Below are 19,781 nucleotides of genomic sequence, written 5' to 3'. Positions count from 1 at the left end.
TAAGTAAAAGAAAAGGCTGAAGAAAAGTTACTTGCTGCCACAATAACGGAAGCTGAGGATGAAGGCTGAGTATTCAAATGTTTACCAATTCATGAGCAAGGAAGAAACAAAAAGAATGGAGCAGGTTTTATGAGAAGAAAGTGAGAGGAAAATGTGTTGCTTCTCACAATAACAGCGCCTGAGGAAGAGTGGGAACTGTTTCACTATTTACTAACATTTACCACTACAAAGGAAAGAGAGTAAAGAGAAAAGACTTGGAAGGAAAGAAAGAAGCACCTTTCTACATCCCGGAATAGGACATCAGGAAAAGAAGAAACAAAGCGTCAAGTTTTGTTTGTGACATAGAATGAACACGATCAAACAACAATTAAGAAAATAACAGTGAAAATATTGACTGCAAATATATGTTGACTGATCAATGTTACAATCAGAAAAGCACCCTTAGAAATACTATTACTTTGAGAGAGAGAGAGAGAGAGAGAGAGAGAGAGAGAGAGAGAGAGAGAGAGAGAGAGAAAGAGAGAGAGAGACTTATATAGCTTGCGCATTAGGATAAACCACACTTCTCGCTTCAGCCATAAGAGACAAAATATCATGCACTCTTTTCAACATCCGCACCCACAGTCGATTCCTTTCGCCAAGCATATTACATTCATTTCTCCACAGTGGCGTAATTACAGGTAAGTGCAGCTTCGTTATGTGTGACGATAACATCTACCTTCACTTAATTACCTTCATTATTTTACCACCACACCACTTTTTATATTCATGCAGTCATTTCATTAACAACTGCGCCTGGATTACCATAAAAAATTAATGGGTTTGATTCTCTCCCTCGTTGTGGCAGACGCCAACACGGACGACGTCATCATCTATGAGTGGGATCAAGACCTGCCTATCGACATGCCTGATGAGTTGGAGATAGCCCAGTTCGACCTGCTGGAGGACCGACGCGTCACGGAGAGCGATACGCAGGTCTACGTGACGGGTCAGTGTGACGGGAGAGGCGGTGGTTAAGGTAGAGTTGTAGTACATAGCAGTAATGTGTAGTAATAGTCACTTCTTCACTTCTTCGACCACTTTTTTTTTTTTTAAGAGTAATGTCTATCTTCGTAAAATTGGGTTAAGATGTCATGGTAGTCACTTCTTGTGTAAGACAGAAGTTGTAGTGGTTGTGGGGGAGCAGTGGTAATAGTCACTTCTTGTGGTTGCCGCGTATGGGCTTCTTACTAGTATTTGATTTATTAGTTGGTTGTCTGATTGATTGATTGATTGACTGGTTTGATTGCCTGATTGATTTACTGATTGACTCATTGATTGATTAATTGACTGACTGACTGACTGACCGATTATAACTGAATGACTGACTGGTGCTTAAATGCCACGATGAAATCACACGGCGCAAAATCTCATCGCAGTCCTCCTCCTTCAGGTAACTTCAGCTCCCTCAAGGTGTCCTTCGACCTGCGCCGCCAGAATGGGTACCACGTGCTGCAGACCTACATCCCCACCATCCTCATCGTGGTCATCTCCTGGGTGTCCTTCTGGCTGGACCCTAACGCCGTGCCTGGCCGCGTGTCCCTGGGAGTCACCACCCTTCTCACCCTCACCACCCTCGCCTCCGGTATCAGGGCTCAGCTCCCTCCTGTCTCCTACGTCAAGGTAAGTCCCACGTCGCAGTTTCACAACTCTATCTTCTCAGGTTGTTGCTATTATCAGTCTCTTAAAGTCTATTGAAGAGGGAAAGATCTCCGGTAACTTCGTTCACTGGTCTTAGTCTGCTGTCTAATAGTCCACTGAAAGGGAAAGGTCTCGGGTAACTTTCTTCACTGGTCTCTCTGCTGTCTCTCTTATCCAGGTTACTCCTCCGATCAGCAAGGTGTCTGTTTCACCTTTTCATGTATAGTTCTCTGCCTGCCCTGCCTTCTTTACCGCAGTAAGGTTGCTATAGTTACTCTAATCGTTCATCTGTTATGAACTCAAAGTATGAAGTGTCCTGTGAGTGTTAAGAATGCGTGTAATTCCTTCATTTTTTTTAGTTACTTTTGTTTTTATTTATTTATGAATGACTAGCAGGCAATCACCGTATTGACCTGTGAGCCAGCGAGCCATCACAACACAGGCATGAAAGAGTAAGGTACGTCCTTTACTAAAGCGGCGCCTGACTGTCGCTTCCCCGCAGGCCATTGACGTGTGGATCGGGATGTGCATGATCATGGTCTTCGGCGCCCTGCTGGAGTTCACCTTCGTCAACTGGCTGGCCAATAAGAAGATGATAGGGGAGCCCTCGTTAGCCTTCCGCCTCCCTCTCGCCGTAAGTTCCCGGTGGTGCCCGTGCATGCTGCCAAGGTGCCCCCTGCCCCGACTCCCTCGTGCCTAACGCCTTCTCCCCCCTGCCCCGGTGCTGGGTCACGGGCTGGGTCCTCGTGTGCCCAAAGATACACTCCACTGTCCCATCATATTATTGGTAGTTGAGATATTGAATTATTATTGCCATTTAGCTTTGTGATTTTAAGGGATTCAGACTATACACAAAAATTCATTAACCTATTTCATGATTTGCATATATTTCATGTCTGTTTTACCTTCGTGAAATACTTCATAATGCATCCTCTGAAATTGACTCTAAATTCCATCATGCAGAAATCATACAACAGCAATACTAATTATCTGTAAATTATACATGTCTCTTTGTGTTCTCCTCTCCCTTCTCCTTCTCCTCTACCTCCTCGCCCTCGTCCTCCACCTCCTCCTGATGTGGGTCCACAGCTGTTCGGGTCCGACGAGGAAGAGGTGGGACTGGACAGTGGTGTTGGTGATAGTGATAAGGTTGATAGCGAGGCAGCTCCTGACGACACTAACTCATACCAAGTATTAGAATTACTAAAAAAAAACGCACATTATTTATTTGCATTTACAAAATTTGTCATCCAAATTTGCGCATCGTGTTTACATTAGCTTGTGGTCTACGGAGCGTGGATTTACCGTAAACTTAACATGTGGACCTCGGCGTTCGAGGGAGCAGGCTCGCGGTGAGTGGCCGCGAGAATCAGTCCCGCGCATGCCGAGGTCCATCAGTCATGCATGATCGGGTTGCCTGGCCATGGACGTTCCAACCTCCTGCTCCGCTGTCACCGCTGGACGTGTGATATCCTCTTTGTTACTCCTGTCTTGTCTAGAGCGACAAATGTGCATGTCTTTATCATCGTATCAATATTCCCAGCTTTTTATCCGTTGTAGCATTATTGTCATATGTTACCACATAATGGCATGCATGCTTATGAAAGTGATGTTATGATTAATATTATTCTTGCAATTTATATTCTAACAAAACTTTCTAATAATGAAAATTTATAATGTATTTCCAAAAAAAAAAAGAAAACGTGCTTGCTGACATAAGCCAAGAGTATTTTCAGACAATATACTAACGCTTTGAAAAGAAGATTTTTTTCTTTTTATGTGCGTCTAGCATCTTGGATTAAACAGACTGGCTGTACTCAAAAGAAGAAAAGCCTTGCTAACCAAGCCTTTCTAATGCAAGCAGTGTGGATTGCCTTGTTACTTTAGTGTAGCATTAGTATGTCCACAAGCCATAAGGCCTGCACAAGGATGGCGGGCACGTGACCCTGTGACATCAGCGAGCGTCCCCGCCTGGACTAATCCCTTAGGCTCTGGAAGCAGCCGGGGAGTGGTCAGCCATGACACTCTCAGGACTAACTTACCACCGCGCCCCCAGTGCACACCGATGAGGTCCGATCGGAGCGTCAAGGATGGGTAGAAAGTGTCAAGTGATGCACGGGTTGTCTCTAGTGACGGCGTACTGCGCCTCGCCCGTCAGCAAAGCCTCACGGCCGTGGCTGAAGTCATGCATCTTGCCGCCCCACGCGCTGCACGTCTGGCAGTTGATTGCTTATTTGACTGATTTATTGGTTGATTGTTTGATTAATTGACTGATTGACCGTTTGATTTGAAGCCGCGACACCTCAGTAAAAGAAAAAAAATCATCAATAAATAATAGTCTTGTCATATGAAAGGAAAAATATTATGTACTTCAAGGGAAACCTGTTTAAAAATTATGTTGTATTTTTCATAGTAGTACCTCAGAAGCATTGGGCATTAATTGACTATTGTTCAATAGTGTGTGTTTCAAGATAAGTCACCAGCGTTATTTAATCAGTTACGGGTGACCCTTACATCAAAGTCAGAACACACAGGTGGGTGATCTAGGACCCTGCTTGAGCTAGGTAGGGACGATCACGAACCGCGACGCCAACTCACGATCCTCCTCCCACCCGCAGGATCCGGAACCCAGCGGAGCAGACCCCAAGGAACCCAAGAACTACTACAGCCACGCCATGGCCATTGACCGTCTGTGCCGTGGCTTCTTCCCAGGGGCGTTCCTTATCTTCAATTTGATCTACTGGCCCTACTACCTCATGCGGCAGCACACACCCGGAGAGATGATGGACGACACCAGCTTCGCAGCCTAGGGCGCCGCGGAGATCCTGCGCTAGTCACAATACAGTATTCTTCTCCAATTTTTACTTGATGCATTCTGTGATGCTTTTTTTTTTTTTTTTTTACATGAATACTTTGTTACCTGGAGAAGGCGATGACCAAAGTGAAGGCAGACCTCAGCTTCGTGACGGGTTCTCTGGTGCTGGCCTCGCCTCACTGCTCCAAATATCCGACCATGAGTTAGTTAAGCATGGTATACTTAGCAAAAGAAATGTGCCGTAAATATCGCTCCACAGTCACTATGGCCGAGATTATTTTTAAACATAAAGAAGGGAAATTAGATATGTATCTTAGTCATTTTTTTATGTAAGAGCTGACACTTTTTGCATCATGACGCATCGCCTTGCACGGGTAGTTATTACTGGTACACAACTAATGTGCTCTGGTGTGCCCAAATGCACGAGTTTCCACGCTGAACGCGACTTTTGAACAATACAGATGAATTACACAAGTATTGAACTGACTGCTTCATTCTCGGACAGAGAAAAAACAGTCTAATTTTGCGCGTTACTGGACACCTGTATGCGTCCCCTGCTTCCTGGAGTGTAAAAATGGCTTCATTAAAACCATGATGTTCTTTTAAAAAGAAGAGGACCAGTGTAGCGCCCCAAGATGCTCGCGTCCTCCCCGCCGTGGGAAATAAGATTTTTAGAGATGCCAATTTATCATTCTCATGCAGCCTAGGTTTGCTATCGTCTCTCCACGATCTCACAGTCAAGAGATTCTCGTTATCTTTCATGTGGGACTTATATAAAACATTATCGCTTCGCTGCAGCCTAAGCAATCCCACAACTTAAAGCTGCAAGTATATTATGAACTCTAGTACATTTTTATATACATCTACTTAAGCGTGGTATGATTTTCGAAGTATTATTTTGATAACTGGTTGCCTCCCAACGCTTTCGCTGATTCTTTTACGACTGGCCTTGGAGAGCTCAATGGAATCGTGAATAGATTGAAAGGCGCTTCACCTCGTCACTGGAACAGCCGAGGCTCCGGCACCTGAGGCAGGTTGTGTTCTTATATATTTTTTTTTCTGGTGATGTAAGTCATTAATGATTCCATCCTTGACTTTTGCTGCAAAATAGACTTACCTAGATAAACGTCAGCACCGCCTCTGCGACATACTGATGTTATTACACTGCCCTTGTCCCCAACTCATAATGATGCATTCTGAAATATATATATATATATATATATATATATATATATATATATATATATATATATATATATATATATATATATATATATATATATATATATAACGCAACACCAGTTCTCGCTACTCCCAGTTTGATAACAACCAACTCCCGGTGTTCTTCAGAATCTCAAGTATGATTCAGTAGAAAACTTTTTTTTTGTGTGTGTGTGTGAGCTGTCCTGCTTTTTTTTTTTTTTCTTTCTTTCCCTCTTGCTGTATTTTTATGTCTTAACTCGTGTTGTTCACTTTAGTTAGTAAAAATCAGCTCAGCTTGAAAGTTTTGATAACAATGAAGTGAAGATTTCTAAAGATTGATAACTCTTACTGTTGCAAGAGGAAAGGAGTGTTCATTTGTATAATCTGGCGTGAAGGATATAAGATATTTAATTGATGGCCATAATTTCCTGTCAGATTCATTCTTCAGATATCTTTTTTTACGTGTATAACTCTCTTTTGACATTTTACTAATAAAGTTGTCCTGTTGTTTATTACGTTTGTATCCCAAACATCCCGGCAGCTTTCCTTCAAGACGGTGCAGTTCTGTCTGAGTTTGTTGGGCCGATGGCAAGGTAACCAAATATGTTCTTATCACCACAGGACTAAATAAAACCAGTGTAATGATGCATATCGAACTGTACTAAGAAAACACAGCCTTTTGTGCAGACATACCTATGTATATGCAAGTATTAATAGCTATCCATGCTAACAAAATCAACTATGCAGATATTTACAAGAAAAAAACTGTTCACAAAAAAATAAGAATTATATGCAGTGTCATTCCACACTTATACTGTAACAGCAATTTTTCTTTCTGATTGAGCATTTATGAAAGGGAACCGTCTGAATAGCTGCTATTTAGAACCAAAGACACGTATTTTGCCCCACAGGCGGGCTAGCAACCCCTTCTTGTCTTCAGACGGCTTCCACATTCCCAACTTCTTCTTCTCGGCGTGTTCCTGAGCTTTCAGCAGCTTGGTGTACAGCTGAGTGTACCGCTTATCCCCGTGCAGTTGCAGGTCCATGGGTCCTGCCAGAGCAAGGCCATCACGCACCAGCTGCTCGTTCACACTCTTCGCGAATACCTGTCGGCAGCAAATAATCCAGTGATGCTTCAGTTGCGAAAATACAAAGGTAAGGCACATACCGAAAACAGAAGTCAGAAAATATGGGAGCTGTAGTACTGAAAACGGGCATCGTCTCTACTGGCCTTGGTTGGTTTGATAAAGCAGACAAGTGTGTCGTCATCAGTGTTGTGGGAAATGAGAGTGAACCAAACACGGCGATCCACCAAACTGCTGGCTCGATCCAGGCCCGCCGCTGTCACCTGGAAATAGTCACTGCATCATCATCCGGGATCAGGTGATGTCTGAAGCTGCAAATAATTTCACTCTTAAGTCAATGTTGCCATTAAATGCATGAGATAAAGATACTTGTCAAATGATGCTGAACTAACATTACACCAAGACAAATATATAAGAACAATTTAGAACAGAAAGAGTTGTTCGTTTTCTCTGTATTGTGGAGTTAAGGTACATTCGAGTGACTGATGCAGCTTATCAAGGGCTGACAACGGCACTGTACCTCGACGTCCGCCAGCTGGACGGGCAGCAGCTGGTCAGTCTTGCGGCGCAGCACAGCAAACACCGGGCAGTGGTCCACCTTGGGAGGGAAGAGATAAATAGGATATATTTCTCTGGGGGTTCGATCATCTTTCTTCCATTCATGTTTCTCTGAAAACCACTAGGAGAATGAGTAAGATGGGCTAAGAGGGAGATAGGAGGTACGCAGGGATAACCTAAACCTCTAGCCTTACCTGCAGGAAGAGTGGCGTCATGTTCTGCATATAGTTGATCCTGGCCAGAGCAGGGTCGATGCCGTCCTCCCATGGATGCAGTTCCCCCGCGCCTTCATAGATCCCCCGGTTGTCGACACTCAGGCTCCTGCCCCAGCCCCCCTCGCCGCCCTTCTTTCCTGCAGTCTCTGTTCCGGAAGAAAACGGGGTTGGCCTTGCTCCATTTTCTGCCAGCGAGGAGTTGGCTTGGGCGTGCGGCGGCGTGGTGGGCGGAGTGGGCGGCGTCACTCCCACCCACCGCACGTGTCCATGCAGCTTGACGTGCTTACTGATGAATTCCTTTGGGACGTCTTGGATCTTGGTAAACTTCGTAAACTGTGACGGTTTACAATATTTTTTTTTAAGTTAAATAACCTGTGCAGATAGCAAGTAATTCAAACATGAACGACACATTTGGTATTAGATGCCTTTAAAGACATATATAAACCAGAGTAGATTCTAATTGTGACTCACCGCACGCACGCTGTGCAGCAGCACCACAGCACCCGCCACCCCGACGCAGTACACCCCATACTGAAATGTAGGAAGATAAATAATTAAAGTTGTAATGCATGGTACTGAATTGTGTTATGAAACATTCGGTGGTCACATAACATAAAGTTTGTAACATAAGACTGTACTATGCATCATGAACTTGTGTGAGAGGAAGTTGAGGCCTATAGTGAACTATGGATAGCGGGCACCCTGTGTGGTTGGGAACTTGCAGGTGTACTTTATTCCGCCATATCGATCGATAACGTTTCCATGACAACCAGTAAATGAAATGAGTAGCTATACTTTTTATTGGATTTCTATATACAATTTATTATACATCACACACGGCAGTATATATCATCTTATTTTCTCATGATACAACAGTTTATATATATTCTTTTTTTCGTTGTGGGTGTAATGCGCGTGTGTGTGTGGTGGGGAGCACGCGCAGAGCTTCACTTGACTCCGATCAGCGGGCACCAACTGGCGGCACGGCGGCGGTCTCCGTTAGGTTGCCTGCTGCAACTGATATCATTCAACATCCCCACACACAGCAAAAAGGTAAGAGTTAGGCAAACCTGTATGACCCTGATGTTCTCGTCGATGAAGTGGGTGAGTCTGGATAGCGAATGGGCGGTGGAAGTGAAGAAACTGGAAGGTGGTTGAGGCGCGTCGTCTGGCATAGCGCTGTATTGATCCTGTGCTGGCCACGTCCCGACCCCTGCACGCCACCCTGGCCTTCACGGGAGCGGCAGCACGGTGCTGTCACTGGGTCTTACCACGTCCAACATGCCAGCGTTTACTCATAAATTAATAAAGGGACATCGCCACTGAGCATCACGTAAGTCAGCCCACAGTGAGCATAGAATGGCTGGGAAATCGTAGTCCTGGTCCAGCCTCTGAGACAAGCACGGTGGAGTCCCCGCTCTCCACTGGGTGACCAGACAGCCTCCTCCCCATCTTCTGTCGCCACTATTTATATAATTATCCTAACACCATGGATTAAATAATAATTTCCTGGCAGACTTGTGGTACTGAGTGTTGATGCTGATGTTGCTGCCTGTGGGGATAGCTTTGTTTATCTTGACAGATGATGTAATCCCCCCTTCGGACCTTTAAATTTTGAATGACACTGTGGGGGGGGGGTGATGGCTGGTACTGATGATAGGAGGTGCATGTTGTAGAGGTAGGGCGTCTCCTTCCATGACTTGGAAGGTATATTACGAGTAAAACAAACCCAAATAAGTACACAGTAAGATGCAAAGCAGAAGAAAGACTTAAGAAAATAGTGATAGGTGTGGGAACTAAGCCTTCCACAAAAGCTTGAATTGACTATTGATTGCTGCAGAGAAAGTTATAAGATCAGCATTATTATCATTAGCATTTACCCTGCATAAACCCTGGCCTGGACATTAACAAGTGCAAACAAGGTTAACTTAGGCAGAGAGCCCAGTCATCCTTTTAGTGAGAAGTGCTTCATCTGCCTTCCTTACCAATGAAAATGAAAATGCCTATTTCAATAGTAGTGTCCCTTCATAAATAACATGCAGAACACTGTAGTACAGCAACAGTTAGTGTATATCATCCTGAATTTAATTTTTTCAATGATTTGGAGATCTATTGATAATATGGTAATATTGTGAGTGCATGCTTTATTTATGGATGGAAAATTTTAATTTCATTGAAAAATGCATAGATTTTTTTGTTAAGCTTCATTGATCCTGAAAAATTTATAAGATCAGCAACCAGGGCCGCATGGTTAGGTTAAGGAGAGGACAGTGCCGGGTACAGCAGAGCAGCCTAGTGTTACACCCTGTGCTGTGCCTTCACATTATGAGCGAGGACTATAAGATTCCTTGCAATGTAGAAATACTGAGATAGATGGCAATCCTCTGTTCCATACCTGAAATAAGAGTAAAAAGCAAGATTAGTGCTGTGCACTAATTATTCTGTGTATTTATTCAGTAATGACATATGCTGCATCACACTTGCACCAGATGTAACACGCCATGTATCAGAAAGTTGGCAGGTGTGATTTTCCATATAGCCAAGCGGCAAGTGGTGATTGGTGTAACATTCATCACTGTGGACCAGCAATCAGTATTGCTCTCCTTACTCTGAACCAGCACCAGACATAATTTGACGTCTTACTGAACTTGCACCAGAGTATGTTGTGCGTGATGGGTTACTGTATATCAGGCCAGCAAAACAGTAATTTGTTGCGTAATGGACCTGGGAAAACTGTGCTGCACTGTGTACCAGCCCAGCGGTGAGTGATTGCGACTACTACTCACAATACCTGAGGTGGATATAGTTTGCAATGAAGTGTACTTAGGGAGGGCATCATTCAGCCACTGCTATGCTTGTCAGATTACAATGTGCTTAAGAGTTGCCACACCAGCCATCATTTCACAGTTTCAAGAAACTTCATCACACAGTCTGCCAATAAATAGATTTGTGTTCACAATCAATTATTACCCAGATACCCAGCAACCAGCAGGAGGCAAGTCATTCACACGTCCATGGTTCCCACCTCTGTCCAGAACATTGTGTCTGAACATACACTACTCCAGCAGTACAAGGCAGCTGGTCTTGTTACAGAGTGAAGTGTTTTTGACGTTGTTTGCCCAGTGTTTTGCCAACTGCTTGCACACGACAACATTTTGTGCCATGACTCAGCATTACCTAAACATTTAAATGACTTCTGTTTCTTCATCCTCTCCATCTAACTCTTATCAACCTCTATATCTATCTATTTATTTGTCTCTATACAACATATACCTATGTTTTGGGACTTACAAGACTCTTATTCTCTTCCTATTAATGTATTTTCTTGTCTTGGTTAGTGAAAGGTATTCTTCAGCTGGATTGGTACAGTATTCATATTTTATCTAAATATCAACTTTAAATTTTAACACAGATTGATTAACTTATTTAGATGTAAGAGTTTGGATGCATGTGCATGTTATCAGTTAGCTATTTCAACTGAAAATGCATGGGGAAAATGTTAAGGTGGTCTATTTAAGGAAAACCTTTTACTTATCAATTTTGTTGAGTAGCAGTTTGAATATGCAATTGTAATACTGACTCTTTTCATGCTTCCATGGATAATATGGGAGGCTTAAAAATTTATATTTGTTGTTTGCTTATCTATAAGTTAATGTTGGACCAGTGATTGAGTAATCTTTCAGTGAAGGAACAACTTTAAGAGAGGTTTTTTCTTATTCCAGACCATTGCTGAAGATAACCACTAAGGATGAGGGAGTCAGTCTTTGTGCTTAAGAACAAGCTAACTCACACCTGGACTATCTGTGTAATCTTATAGCAAGGAGACGTGCAATGCTTGTGGAAACTAACCTGCATACGCTTACTGACAGTAGACTAACACATTAGTATATCATAACAATGTAAACTGGTGTTGTGCCATAATTTAATATTTCTAGTCTCCTCTAGTCTGACAACTAGTTACAAGTGTGCCATATGCTGTGAGGGTGCGTACCGGTACCACCCAGCCATGGGGGAGCTTATCATTCAATGCACCCACTGTGGGGCCTCATTTGGCTGTGAGAGGGAGTATGACAAGCATCCATGCTTGGAAGAAGATGTTAAAGTCCCTTTCAGAATTAAGCTAGAACCACAAGAACATGCAGAAAATGAGGAAGGGAGAGAAGAGGAACAGGAGGATCAAGAGCAAAGGACAGCAGAAGAGCATCCGTCCAGCTCATCAAAGGAGCAGAACACTGAGAACAACACAGGGAAGACAGTGAGGATAAAGGAAGAACCCTGTGACTCTATGGATGTGCAAGATGAGGATCCTCTTGATAACATGGGTGCCACTGAGGAGCCAGATATGGAAACTGGATTACAGCCAGAAATGGAGTCCACTGAGGGCTCCCCTAACAATGAGGAAACAGCTGAAGAGATGGAGGCAATAGACACCCCAGTAATGAAGGTGACAGATGCAGTTTCCATTCGCAATGAGTGTGGAGTATGTGGGAAGCGGTTTTATCGGCGGGAGGACTTCCTCAACCACACGACCAACTCCCACAAGATACCCAGGCCATTTCAGTGCAAGGTGTGCAAAAAGCGATTCACTCAGAAGCACTACGTCACCCTGCACATGCGGGTCCACACGGGGGAGCGGCCCTACAAGTGCAAGCTGTGCTCCAACACTTACACCCACAAGACCAGTTACACCATCCACATGAGGATACACAATGGAGATCGGCCTTACATTTGTGGGATATGCGGGAAGAAGTGCTATGACAAGTCTGGCCTGACAAGCCACATGCGTTCCCATACCAAGGAGACGCCATACGAGTGTGAGGTGTGTGGCCGCAGGTTCACACACTCCAAGAGCCTGTTGGTGCACCGCAGAAACCACACTGGTGAGAAGCCATACAAGTGTCAGTACTGTGGCAAGTGTTTCCGCCACTGGCACAAGCACAAGATCCACATCCGCCTGCACACTGGGGAGCGGCCGTATAAGTGTGAGGTGTGCGGCAAGGGCTTCCCCCGCAATGACGAGGTGAAGCGACACATGAGGAGTCATCAGGGAATCAAGTCATTCAAGTGTTCCATCTGTGGTGTGTACTGTGCCACCCAGGCCAGCATCACCGGCCATATTGATCTCCACCACGCAGACCTCAGGCAGATTCCCCTCAATGCTCCAGAGAAGACTGTTGTAAAAAATAGCACCTGTGGAATTCTTGGCACCAAAGCACCCCAGCCACGGTCCATCTATAAGCCAGTGGTGAGTGCTTCCACCTCCATCCAGTGCTCTATCACTCCAATCACCTCCACCCAGGCCAGTGTCATCTCCACCACTGCCACTACTCAAAGTAAAACCTTCACTTCAAGGGCTGTTGCTAAAAAGAGTGGGAAGCAAACACTCAAATCTGGGGATGCCAAGAAACAAGGTAAAGAGGGTGAGAAAACCAAAGTACTCAGCTACAAAGAATTCATTGAGCTTCAGGAGAAGTTGTTGTTGTGTAAAGGTCTGGCAGTGAAAAATGCTCAAGCAAATTCTGGTATGGCCAAAGCAAATAGCAGTAATAAGAGTAACAAAGACAGTGCTCAAGGAAAGATCTTACAGCTAGGTTCAGACTCTGCCACTGGTCAGGCAGCAGACGGCATGCAAGGAAAGCAGCAAATAATGTTATTGTCGGCAGGCAGTAATCAAAAGGGAGAAGGTCTAAGGCTTGTGCTGCCTCAAGGTATGGCTACAAACAAACAGGTCATCTTAACCTCCCCCACAGCCTCAGCTGCACCCACACCCTCAGCCCAGAGCACAGTGGGGGGTCAACAGATTGTCTTGGGTCAGCCTTCTGTCATCTTGCCTCAGAGCCAGCTGATGGCAGGACAACAAATTATACTGCTGTCCAAACCAGGTGTCCAACAAAATTCTGTAATGCTCTCTCAGCCCTTACTGCTGCTGTCTGGAGCTAATAACCAGCGCATGGTACTTTTACCCTCCAAGACAGGCTCAACACCTAATACCAGCAATTTACAGACAATACTCATCCCCTCCTCACTGGGCACCATAACCACAGCCAACAGCACCAAGACGACAACCACCACCGCTGCCACGACAACTCCCAGTGTGGTGGTGAAGCAGGAGCCAGGGGAGCCAGCACCACCACCACTACCACCCCTTAGAAACATTGTCCCCAAGGTTGTGATAAAAGAGGAGCCAGGAGTAACACCACCACCTCCACCAGTGCAGCCAACACCTGTCATCAAGCAGGAGCCACCTGATGACCCGCCATTCAGTAGTGATAACTTTTGCAATATAAGGATAAAGCAAGAGCCGCTGGATTAGACCTCCTTCAGTGTTGCTCTTCACCATTCTGTACATAATCATGGAAGATGGCCTTTATTTTTTGCGTGCTTTGATTCTTTGCTTTGTCAGGGTAATTCCAGAGTTCATCCAAAATCAAACTAGTCATAATTGTTGATTTCTTACATATATATTTTTATTTCTATTGAATTATTCCTTTTGTACTTAATGTCAAGAATTGTTTTATGTAATTTTCCACCTTTTCAGGTATCAGGAAATTATAGCTCAAGTAGAACATTACTAATCTCAGTAGTACAGTGAGATTTGCCTACAGACACACATGACTTCTTTTCAACCCTGTCCTCTCCTGGTTATTCAAAGAGAATAAATTTTGTACTAGGAATAGGCTTGAGGGCATGAAACAGGGCCAGTGATGTATGAATTAGCCATTATTTTTTTGATAGTTGTTTATAAATATTATGGTAGCTTAGCTGTGCATCTTGGATATATATATATATATATATATATATATATATATATATATATATATATATATATATATATATATATATATATATATATACTCTAGTTTTTATTTATTATCAACATGGTACTTATTTATGGTAATGGATGTACTTACAATTGAGTTCACTAGTCATGTAATATACATATATGGGGATGTACTTAACTGTATAACTAAGAGAGATTTATGGTATGATAAGTGGAATATTTATTATATTAATTTATATGGATCAAAAGGGCATTGTAAAGTATCATCATTATATATGTTAATTTTATAAGGTTTTAGTTATATCTGGATAAATGGAGATGATGATTTATATTGGATATGACAGGACTGTGCAAACAAGAATGGATGTTTTGTCACTCTGACTCTTTACGCTATACATTCCAAGTAGTGAAGGAAAGACGTCCAGTCAGGGTCAGACGCTGAGCAATCCCTCACACTCATCCACTGTGTTAAGTGTTTCCCTCAGTGTTGAGTCCTGTGATCTGGTAGAAGATTATCAGGTTTTGTAAGGAGATTGTCGGCCAACCAAAGGAGTTAAGACTGAGGAATAACACTAAATACATCACTAGAACAGCAGATGTAGAACTGAAGGAAACCACTGAACATTATGGAAGTGAGTGCAGCAGGTTACTCAAATTCTTATCTTGTCTGATCTTATAAGCTCCCATAAAGTGTTTGTCAAGGGTGCCGTTCCTTAAAGACAGTTGTTTATGGTATACTTTTTGTACGACAACTAATGCTGCATTGTATCATTCTTATTGCCTCCATTCATTTTTTTTTTTTTTTTTTTTTTTTTTTTTTTTTTTTTTTTGCCAGATATGTTTTCATCTTTCATGTGTAGAACATTCACTCAACACAAAATTATTCTCAGCTGTTACAGGGAATGGTGTAGATGTTACTGGTGTGTGTGTGTGTGTGTGTGTGTGTGTGTGTGTGTGTGTGTGTGTGTGTTTTTTTATTATCTAGTGATTTGTTTTTGCATGTCATTCTCTTCAGACTGATGTATGTTGGATGGAGATGTTATGAAATTTTAGGTTCATGCAATGCTTTATTGATAGAGAGAGAGAGAGAATTATCATGATGTTTTGAGGGAAAAGAACATTCTGATAAGGAACAATAGGAAAACGAATACAAAATATGGACAAAAAAAAATGGAAAAAGGCAGTGTTTCAATGATGGCAAAACCAATTAATTTTTCCCCACAGAACCATCAATCTATTTAATGTAGAGATGGTACAAGAATACCACTGTTATTAAGTTGAACGGAGATATATATATATGGAGGCCAACATGAGTTTAGCTTGAATTCATAAATACACATAATTTTCTATCTTCTGGATTAATATACTTACATCATGTGACAGCATATGCTGGTGAAATGCTAGTTCTGTATATTAAAAAATTTTGTTTATCCAAATCCTCAATATCTGAAGATCTATGACTGAATTTTTGTGGCTGGATTCAATATATATATATATATATATATATATATATATATATATATATATATATATATATATATATATATATATATATATATATATATTTATATATATACACAAGAGATGGGCAAAACCTAAACTTACAAATTACATGCATACTTCTCTAAATATTTTATCTCTGGCCAAGCTTCGTAACCCACCTCTCATCTGGCAACTCCTGACCTGATCCACTGGAGGTGCCTCTGTTCTCATGTTAGGTTGTAGGAGTCAGAGTCAGGTGTCTGAATATTTAATATATTATTCATACTATCCTCCTCCTTGTGTTACTGGGTTAAACAGAATTTTACTGTACTGGGCAGCATTGTAAATTTGTAACTGTATGCATGCAAGTGAAGGGAAAGATCAATATTTGGGTACCTGTATAAGCAGTTGTGTGTAGCTTCTCTCCCTCAGGAGGGGAAAGGAAGCCTTTCCTGTGTGTTCAAAGAAGTGTGGGTGGGGATCAGATTTGTGGAGAATTGTTCTGCAGCTTATGTTTTTTATTGTAGTGTTATTATTACTTTATTCATTTATTTATTTATTTATTTATTTAATTATTTATTTATTTATTTACTTATTCATCTATTCATCTATTTATTTACTTATTTTTATGATTATTATTGTTTATTTATTTTCATTGTATTATTATTATTGTTTATTTATTTATTTATTTATTTTAATTAATTATTTATTTATTTATTTATTTATTTATTTATTTATTTGTTTATTTATTTATTTATTTATTTATTTATTTTTACTTCCTTATGGTCTTATGGGTGGTGTGAATTATTTGTGGTTAGTTAATGTGTGTCAGGAAGTGTGTGCAGCATATCATGGTACAGAAAGTTGTTCTGACCATTTATATTTTGATGTCTGAAGTTATTTACTTATTTAATAAGTGTGTGGAATATTTTAAGGTATTTATATTTTACCTTTAGTTGTATCATTAAAGTATTTGTAAAAGAGGACATAATTTTATGATGACATTCATTGTCAAATTGACAGGAACTATTGTTTTGTAGGGAAATATTCTTGTGGACAGCTGGTCTTTCTGCTTCTGTTGTAATAGTTTGTGTTGGTATGGTATGTGACAAAAACAAATACTGATGACATTTAGTTATTACTTCATATGTTAAAAGTACAAGCATCATATATTTTAGAAGTGAGAGATAGGGGGGGAGCGTGTATGTGTATGTGTGTGCCCATCACAGAACAAACAGTACTCTTGCAATCAGCCTTCTGACCACTGGTGCAAGATTTTCAGTGTCTCAGGTTTCTGGGTTGCTTTATTTAGTTTAGCACGACGCAGTTTCTTTTATTGATCATGTTCTACTAGTGTCAAGTTCCACAATACTATGGTTGTGCTGGTATGATGTAGGTACTGTATCATCTTCATTCTGTCATTGGCATTCACATTTTCATGTTTTCCATCATATTCATTGTAAAATTAACATGGTTTCCCTAGTCATGCACTCACAAGTTGAACCTAATTGATATAAAAGAGTGAAGTTTTCTGATCTTACTTACATAATGCACTTTTGTTAAATCACTCAGTTTGTACACATATACCTATATTCATCACTACACACACAGGTTTGTATGTTCCACCCATACATGCATTTTGGCAGTTAATTTTCACTTTTGTATGTAGGTAGCCAGGAATCATGTCCCATTAAAAAGGTATAAATACATATAACAGAGTCAACAAGTTTGTTCCCAGTAATCTTCCTGATCTGTGCCTCCCCACATTGTACAACCAACTTATACATTCCATAAGTGTGTGAAAACTATCTCAAAATTTATTTTATGTACATGTGGTAAAAAATTTAACTGTTTTAGATTCAGTTTCTAATGAAATTTCGTGAACTATGATTGTTTTTCCAAATATCCTTTACACTTATAGCTGCTGTAAATATATATAGGCAGATCATGATTTATGAATGTATTACATTACTTAGAAATTATAAATTGGAGATTTTTAATTTATAAATGAACATAGGGGAAGAAAGAATTTATCTGATAATTAAAGAAATTTATAAATCAAAATTGTAAATCAAGATCTTCCTGTATTGTATTATGAATGGTAGTTCCAGATATTATGAGAGGATGAAAGGGCCTTATAATGAGTAGATATTGAGTTTTGTGGTCAACATTTTGTTATAAAAGGAATTCTGATCACAGAGAAATGACTACATAATGTATGATAAAGGCAATCTGATTGGCCACTAAATTGCCCTTTTTGGCCTCTAAAGATGAGCGACATATCCCTAGTTGGAGAAAGTCAGTGTCGGGTGAGCTCGGTGCTGGGCAGGAACACCCGAGAGTTGGGCAAGCAGCACCTCTTTGATGGCTCGGCTGAGACCTGCTGGAACAGTGACCAGGGTGTGCCGCAGTGGGTGGCCCTCAGGTGGTCCAGCCCAGTGCAGGTCACAACTATCATTGCTCAGTTCCAGGTAAGTGCATGAAGCTTGTTGTTGGAAGTGTTGCAGTCCCTAGCCAGTCTTATAGTTCAGAACAACATAGAACCTTGGTTTTTGTCTTGCAGGTCATAGGTGACGGTTATGTCTTATGCTTTTTAACTTTCTTGTTGTATGTTCCTACTTACTTGCTCCTTATTCATCTTTAGGGAGGCTTCTGTGGTGCAGCCAACACAGTAGTGGAGGTACCACAGGGAGAAGGCAGCAATGAGTGGCACACAGCACATTCCTGGCCACTGGAAGACGTTGGCACCCCTCAGACCCTCCACCTACCTGAGCCGCTCACCACCACATCTCTCCGCCTCACCTTCCCCTCGTCCACAGATTTTTTTGGCAGAATAATTATGTATAAACTGGATGTTCTTGGAAAGAAACTATGATTTAACTTGATATTTATGTGATGCCTTGCTCAGCTGAATGTAGTATAATGGATACTAATTTGTAGCACTAGCAGTGACCATTATCATCATGAAAGGCTCCATACTTACACCATTAGTGGCTCACTAAGATGCATGGACTCTAACACTCCATGCTCAAACAAATCCTTAAAGTATTTCTGGAACACTAATACACTTAGTTCCCATCTCGTTGCTCAGTTTGTCTGTCTTCTTACCCTAGCTCAGTTGTTCAGTGATGCTGTACACGCCCATTACTAAAGCAATGTGTGATAATCTAAACTCAATGATAGAAGTAACAGTTTAAGTCTTGGACAGGTTATCAAGAATGAAATGGGTCAGTCCCAGCAGATCTCATCACCAAGCTTGAAGTTGTCACCCTAATCAACAGTATTTCAAACCTGTCCGTCTCCTTGGTATTCTGATGTATGCACTGGTAGACCATCACCATAAGATTTTAAAGAACATCCAAAAGTGGCACCAGGTAACTTACTGTACAGTTTCTCTGGAGTGACAGTACAAAATGCTCTCATAGGTCTTGTGAGGCTGCAGTATTACACTTCACACAAACTACTTATGAGGGCTTGGAATTCAATTTAGATGATGTGTGTAACAGGTAATTGAAAAATAATATAGGTATATTTACTGGCAAGCCAGTCCATAGCAGGTCACTAGGACTGGGACAACAGTCATCCATACTGGAGAGGAAGGCAAGATATAAATGATATTGCTTGATATTTCTTCAACAATCCAAGTTGGTCATATTTCCAACCATTAGAACTTTTAGAAACATGAGAGAGGAAATTGTTTGTAAGAAATTTGTAGGTTAGAATTAATGTGGTAATGAATGTAAGAAAGCCTATAGAAATACTGTGAATGAAATGCTGAGAGAAATGAAACTAGAAATAGGTTATGAGCAGAAATCAATACTGGATAACTGTGTTTGCAGAGTGAGATAGATAAAGGGAAGGCAGAGAGTATGAAAGGCACCAGACACTGATGGTATAACAAGAGAGATGCTTAGATATGGTAGAGATAAATTGTGAATGAATGTTTTGGATGTGTAGCTTTA

At 41.4% G+C, this 19,781-nt stretch overlaps 4 protein-coding genes across 9 annotated transcripts in view; 3 read left to right on the top strand and 1 right to left on the bottom strand.

Annotated features, from left to right (window-relative positions):
* LOC135090885 (glycine receptor subunit alpha-2-like) overlaps positions 1-6,208 on the top strand; it is a 53,648-nt gene extending 47,440 nt beyond the window's left edge. For 4 of the 6 annotated variants that reach the window (XM_063988039.1, XM_063988038.1, XM_063988043.1 and 1 more), the window contains 5 exons: positions 848-988; positions 1,433-1,662; positions 2,183-2,314; positions 2,770-2,871; positions 4,299-6,208. In XM_063988039.1, coding sequence (XP_063844109.1) covers positions 848-988; positions 1,433-1,662; positions 2,183-2,314; positions 2,770-2,871; positions 4,299-4,490 — 797 coding nt within the window. In that variant the 3' untranslated portion in view covers positions 4,491-6,208. The remainder of the gene's footprint in view (positions 1-847; positions 989-1,432; positions 1,663-2,182; positions 2,315-2,769; positions 2,872-4,298) is intronic. The other 2 variants (XM_063988041.1, XM_063988042.1) reach the window with 2 other exon arrangements.
* Positions 6,209-6,340: 132 nt separating this feature from the next.
* Positions 6,341-8,761, bottom strand: LOC135090886 (uncharacterized). Its single transcript, XM_063988044.1, has 6 exons — positions 8,627-8,761; positions 8,028-8,087; positions 7,536-7,889; positions 7,304-7,381; positions 6,930-7,046; positions 6,341-6,804 (listed from the first exon to the last, which is right to left on the bottom strand). Exons 1-6 carry the CDS (start codon positions 8,729-8,731, stop codon positions 6,574-6,576), a joined length of 945 nt encoding a protein of 314 aa, XP_063844114.1. The 5' UTR covers positions 8,732-8,761; the 3' UTR covers positions 6,341-6,573.
* On the top strand, positions 8,451-17,707 carry LOC135090884 (zinc finger and BTB domain-containing protein 17-like). Its single transcript, XM_063988036.1, has 2 exons — positions 8,451-8,609; positions 11,279-17,707. Exon 2 carries the CDS (start codon positions 11,563-11,565, stop codon positions 13,867-13,869), a length of 2,307 nt encoding a protein of 768 aa, XP_063844106.1. The 5' UTR covers positions 8,451-8,609; positions 11,279-11,562; the 3' UTR covers positions 13,870-17,707.
* LOC135090887 (nuclear receptor 2C2-associated protein-like) lies at positions 8,751-18,909 on the top strand. The gene is made up of 3 exons (XM_063988045.1): positions 8,751-8,889; positions 18,090-18,290; positions 18,464-18,909. Exons 2-3 carry the CDS (start codon positions 18,090-18,092, stop codon positions 18,692-18,694), a joined length of 432 nt encoding a protein of 143 aa, XP_063844115.1. The 5' UTR covers positions 8,751-8,889; the 3' UTR covers positions 18,695-18,909.
* Positions 18,910-19,781: the final 872 nt, after the last annotated feature.

This window comes from Scylla paramamosain, chromosome 36, assembly GCF_035594125.1.
Source record: "Scylla paramamosain isolate STU-SP2022 chromosome 36, ASM3559412v1, whole genome shotgun sequence".
Lineage (NCBI taxonomy): Eukaryota > Metazoa > Arthropoda > Malacostraca > Decapoda > Portunidae > Scylla > Scylla paramamosain.
The sequence above is the reverse complement of the archived record's forward strand: the minus strand, read 5'-3'. Positions and strand labels throughout refer to the sequence as shown.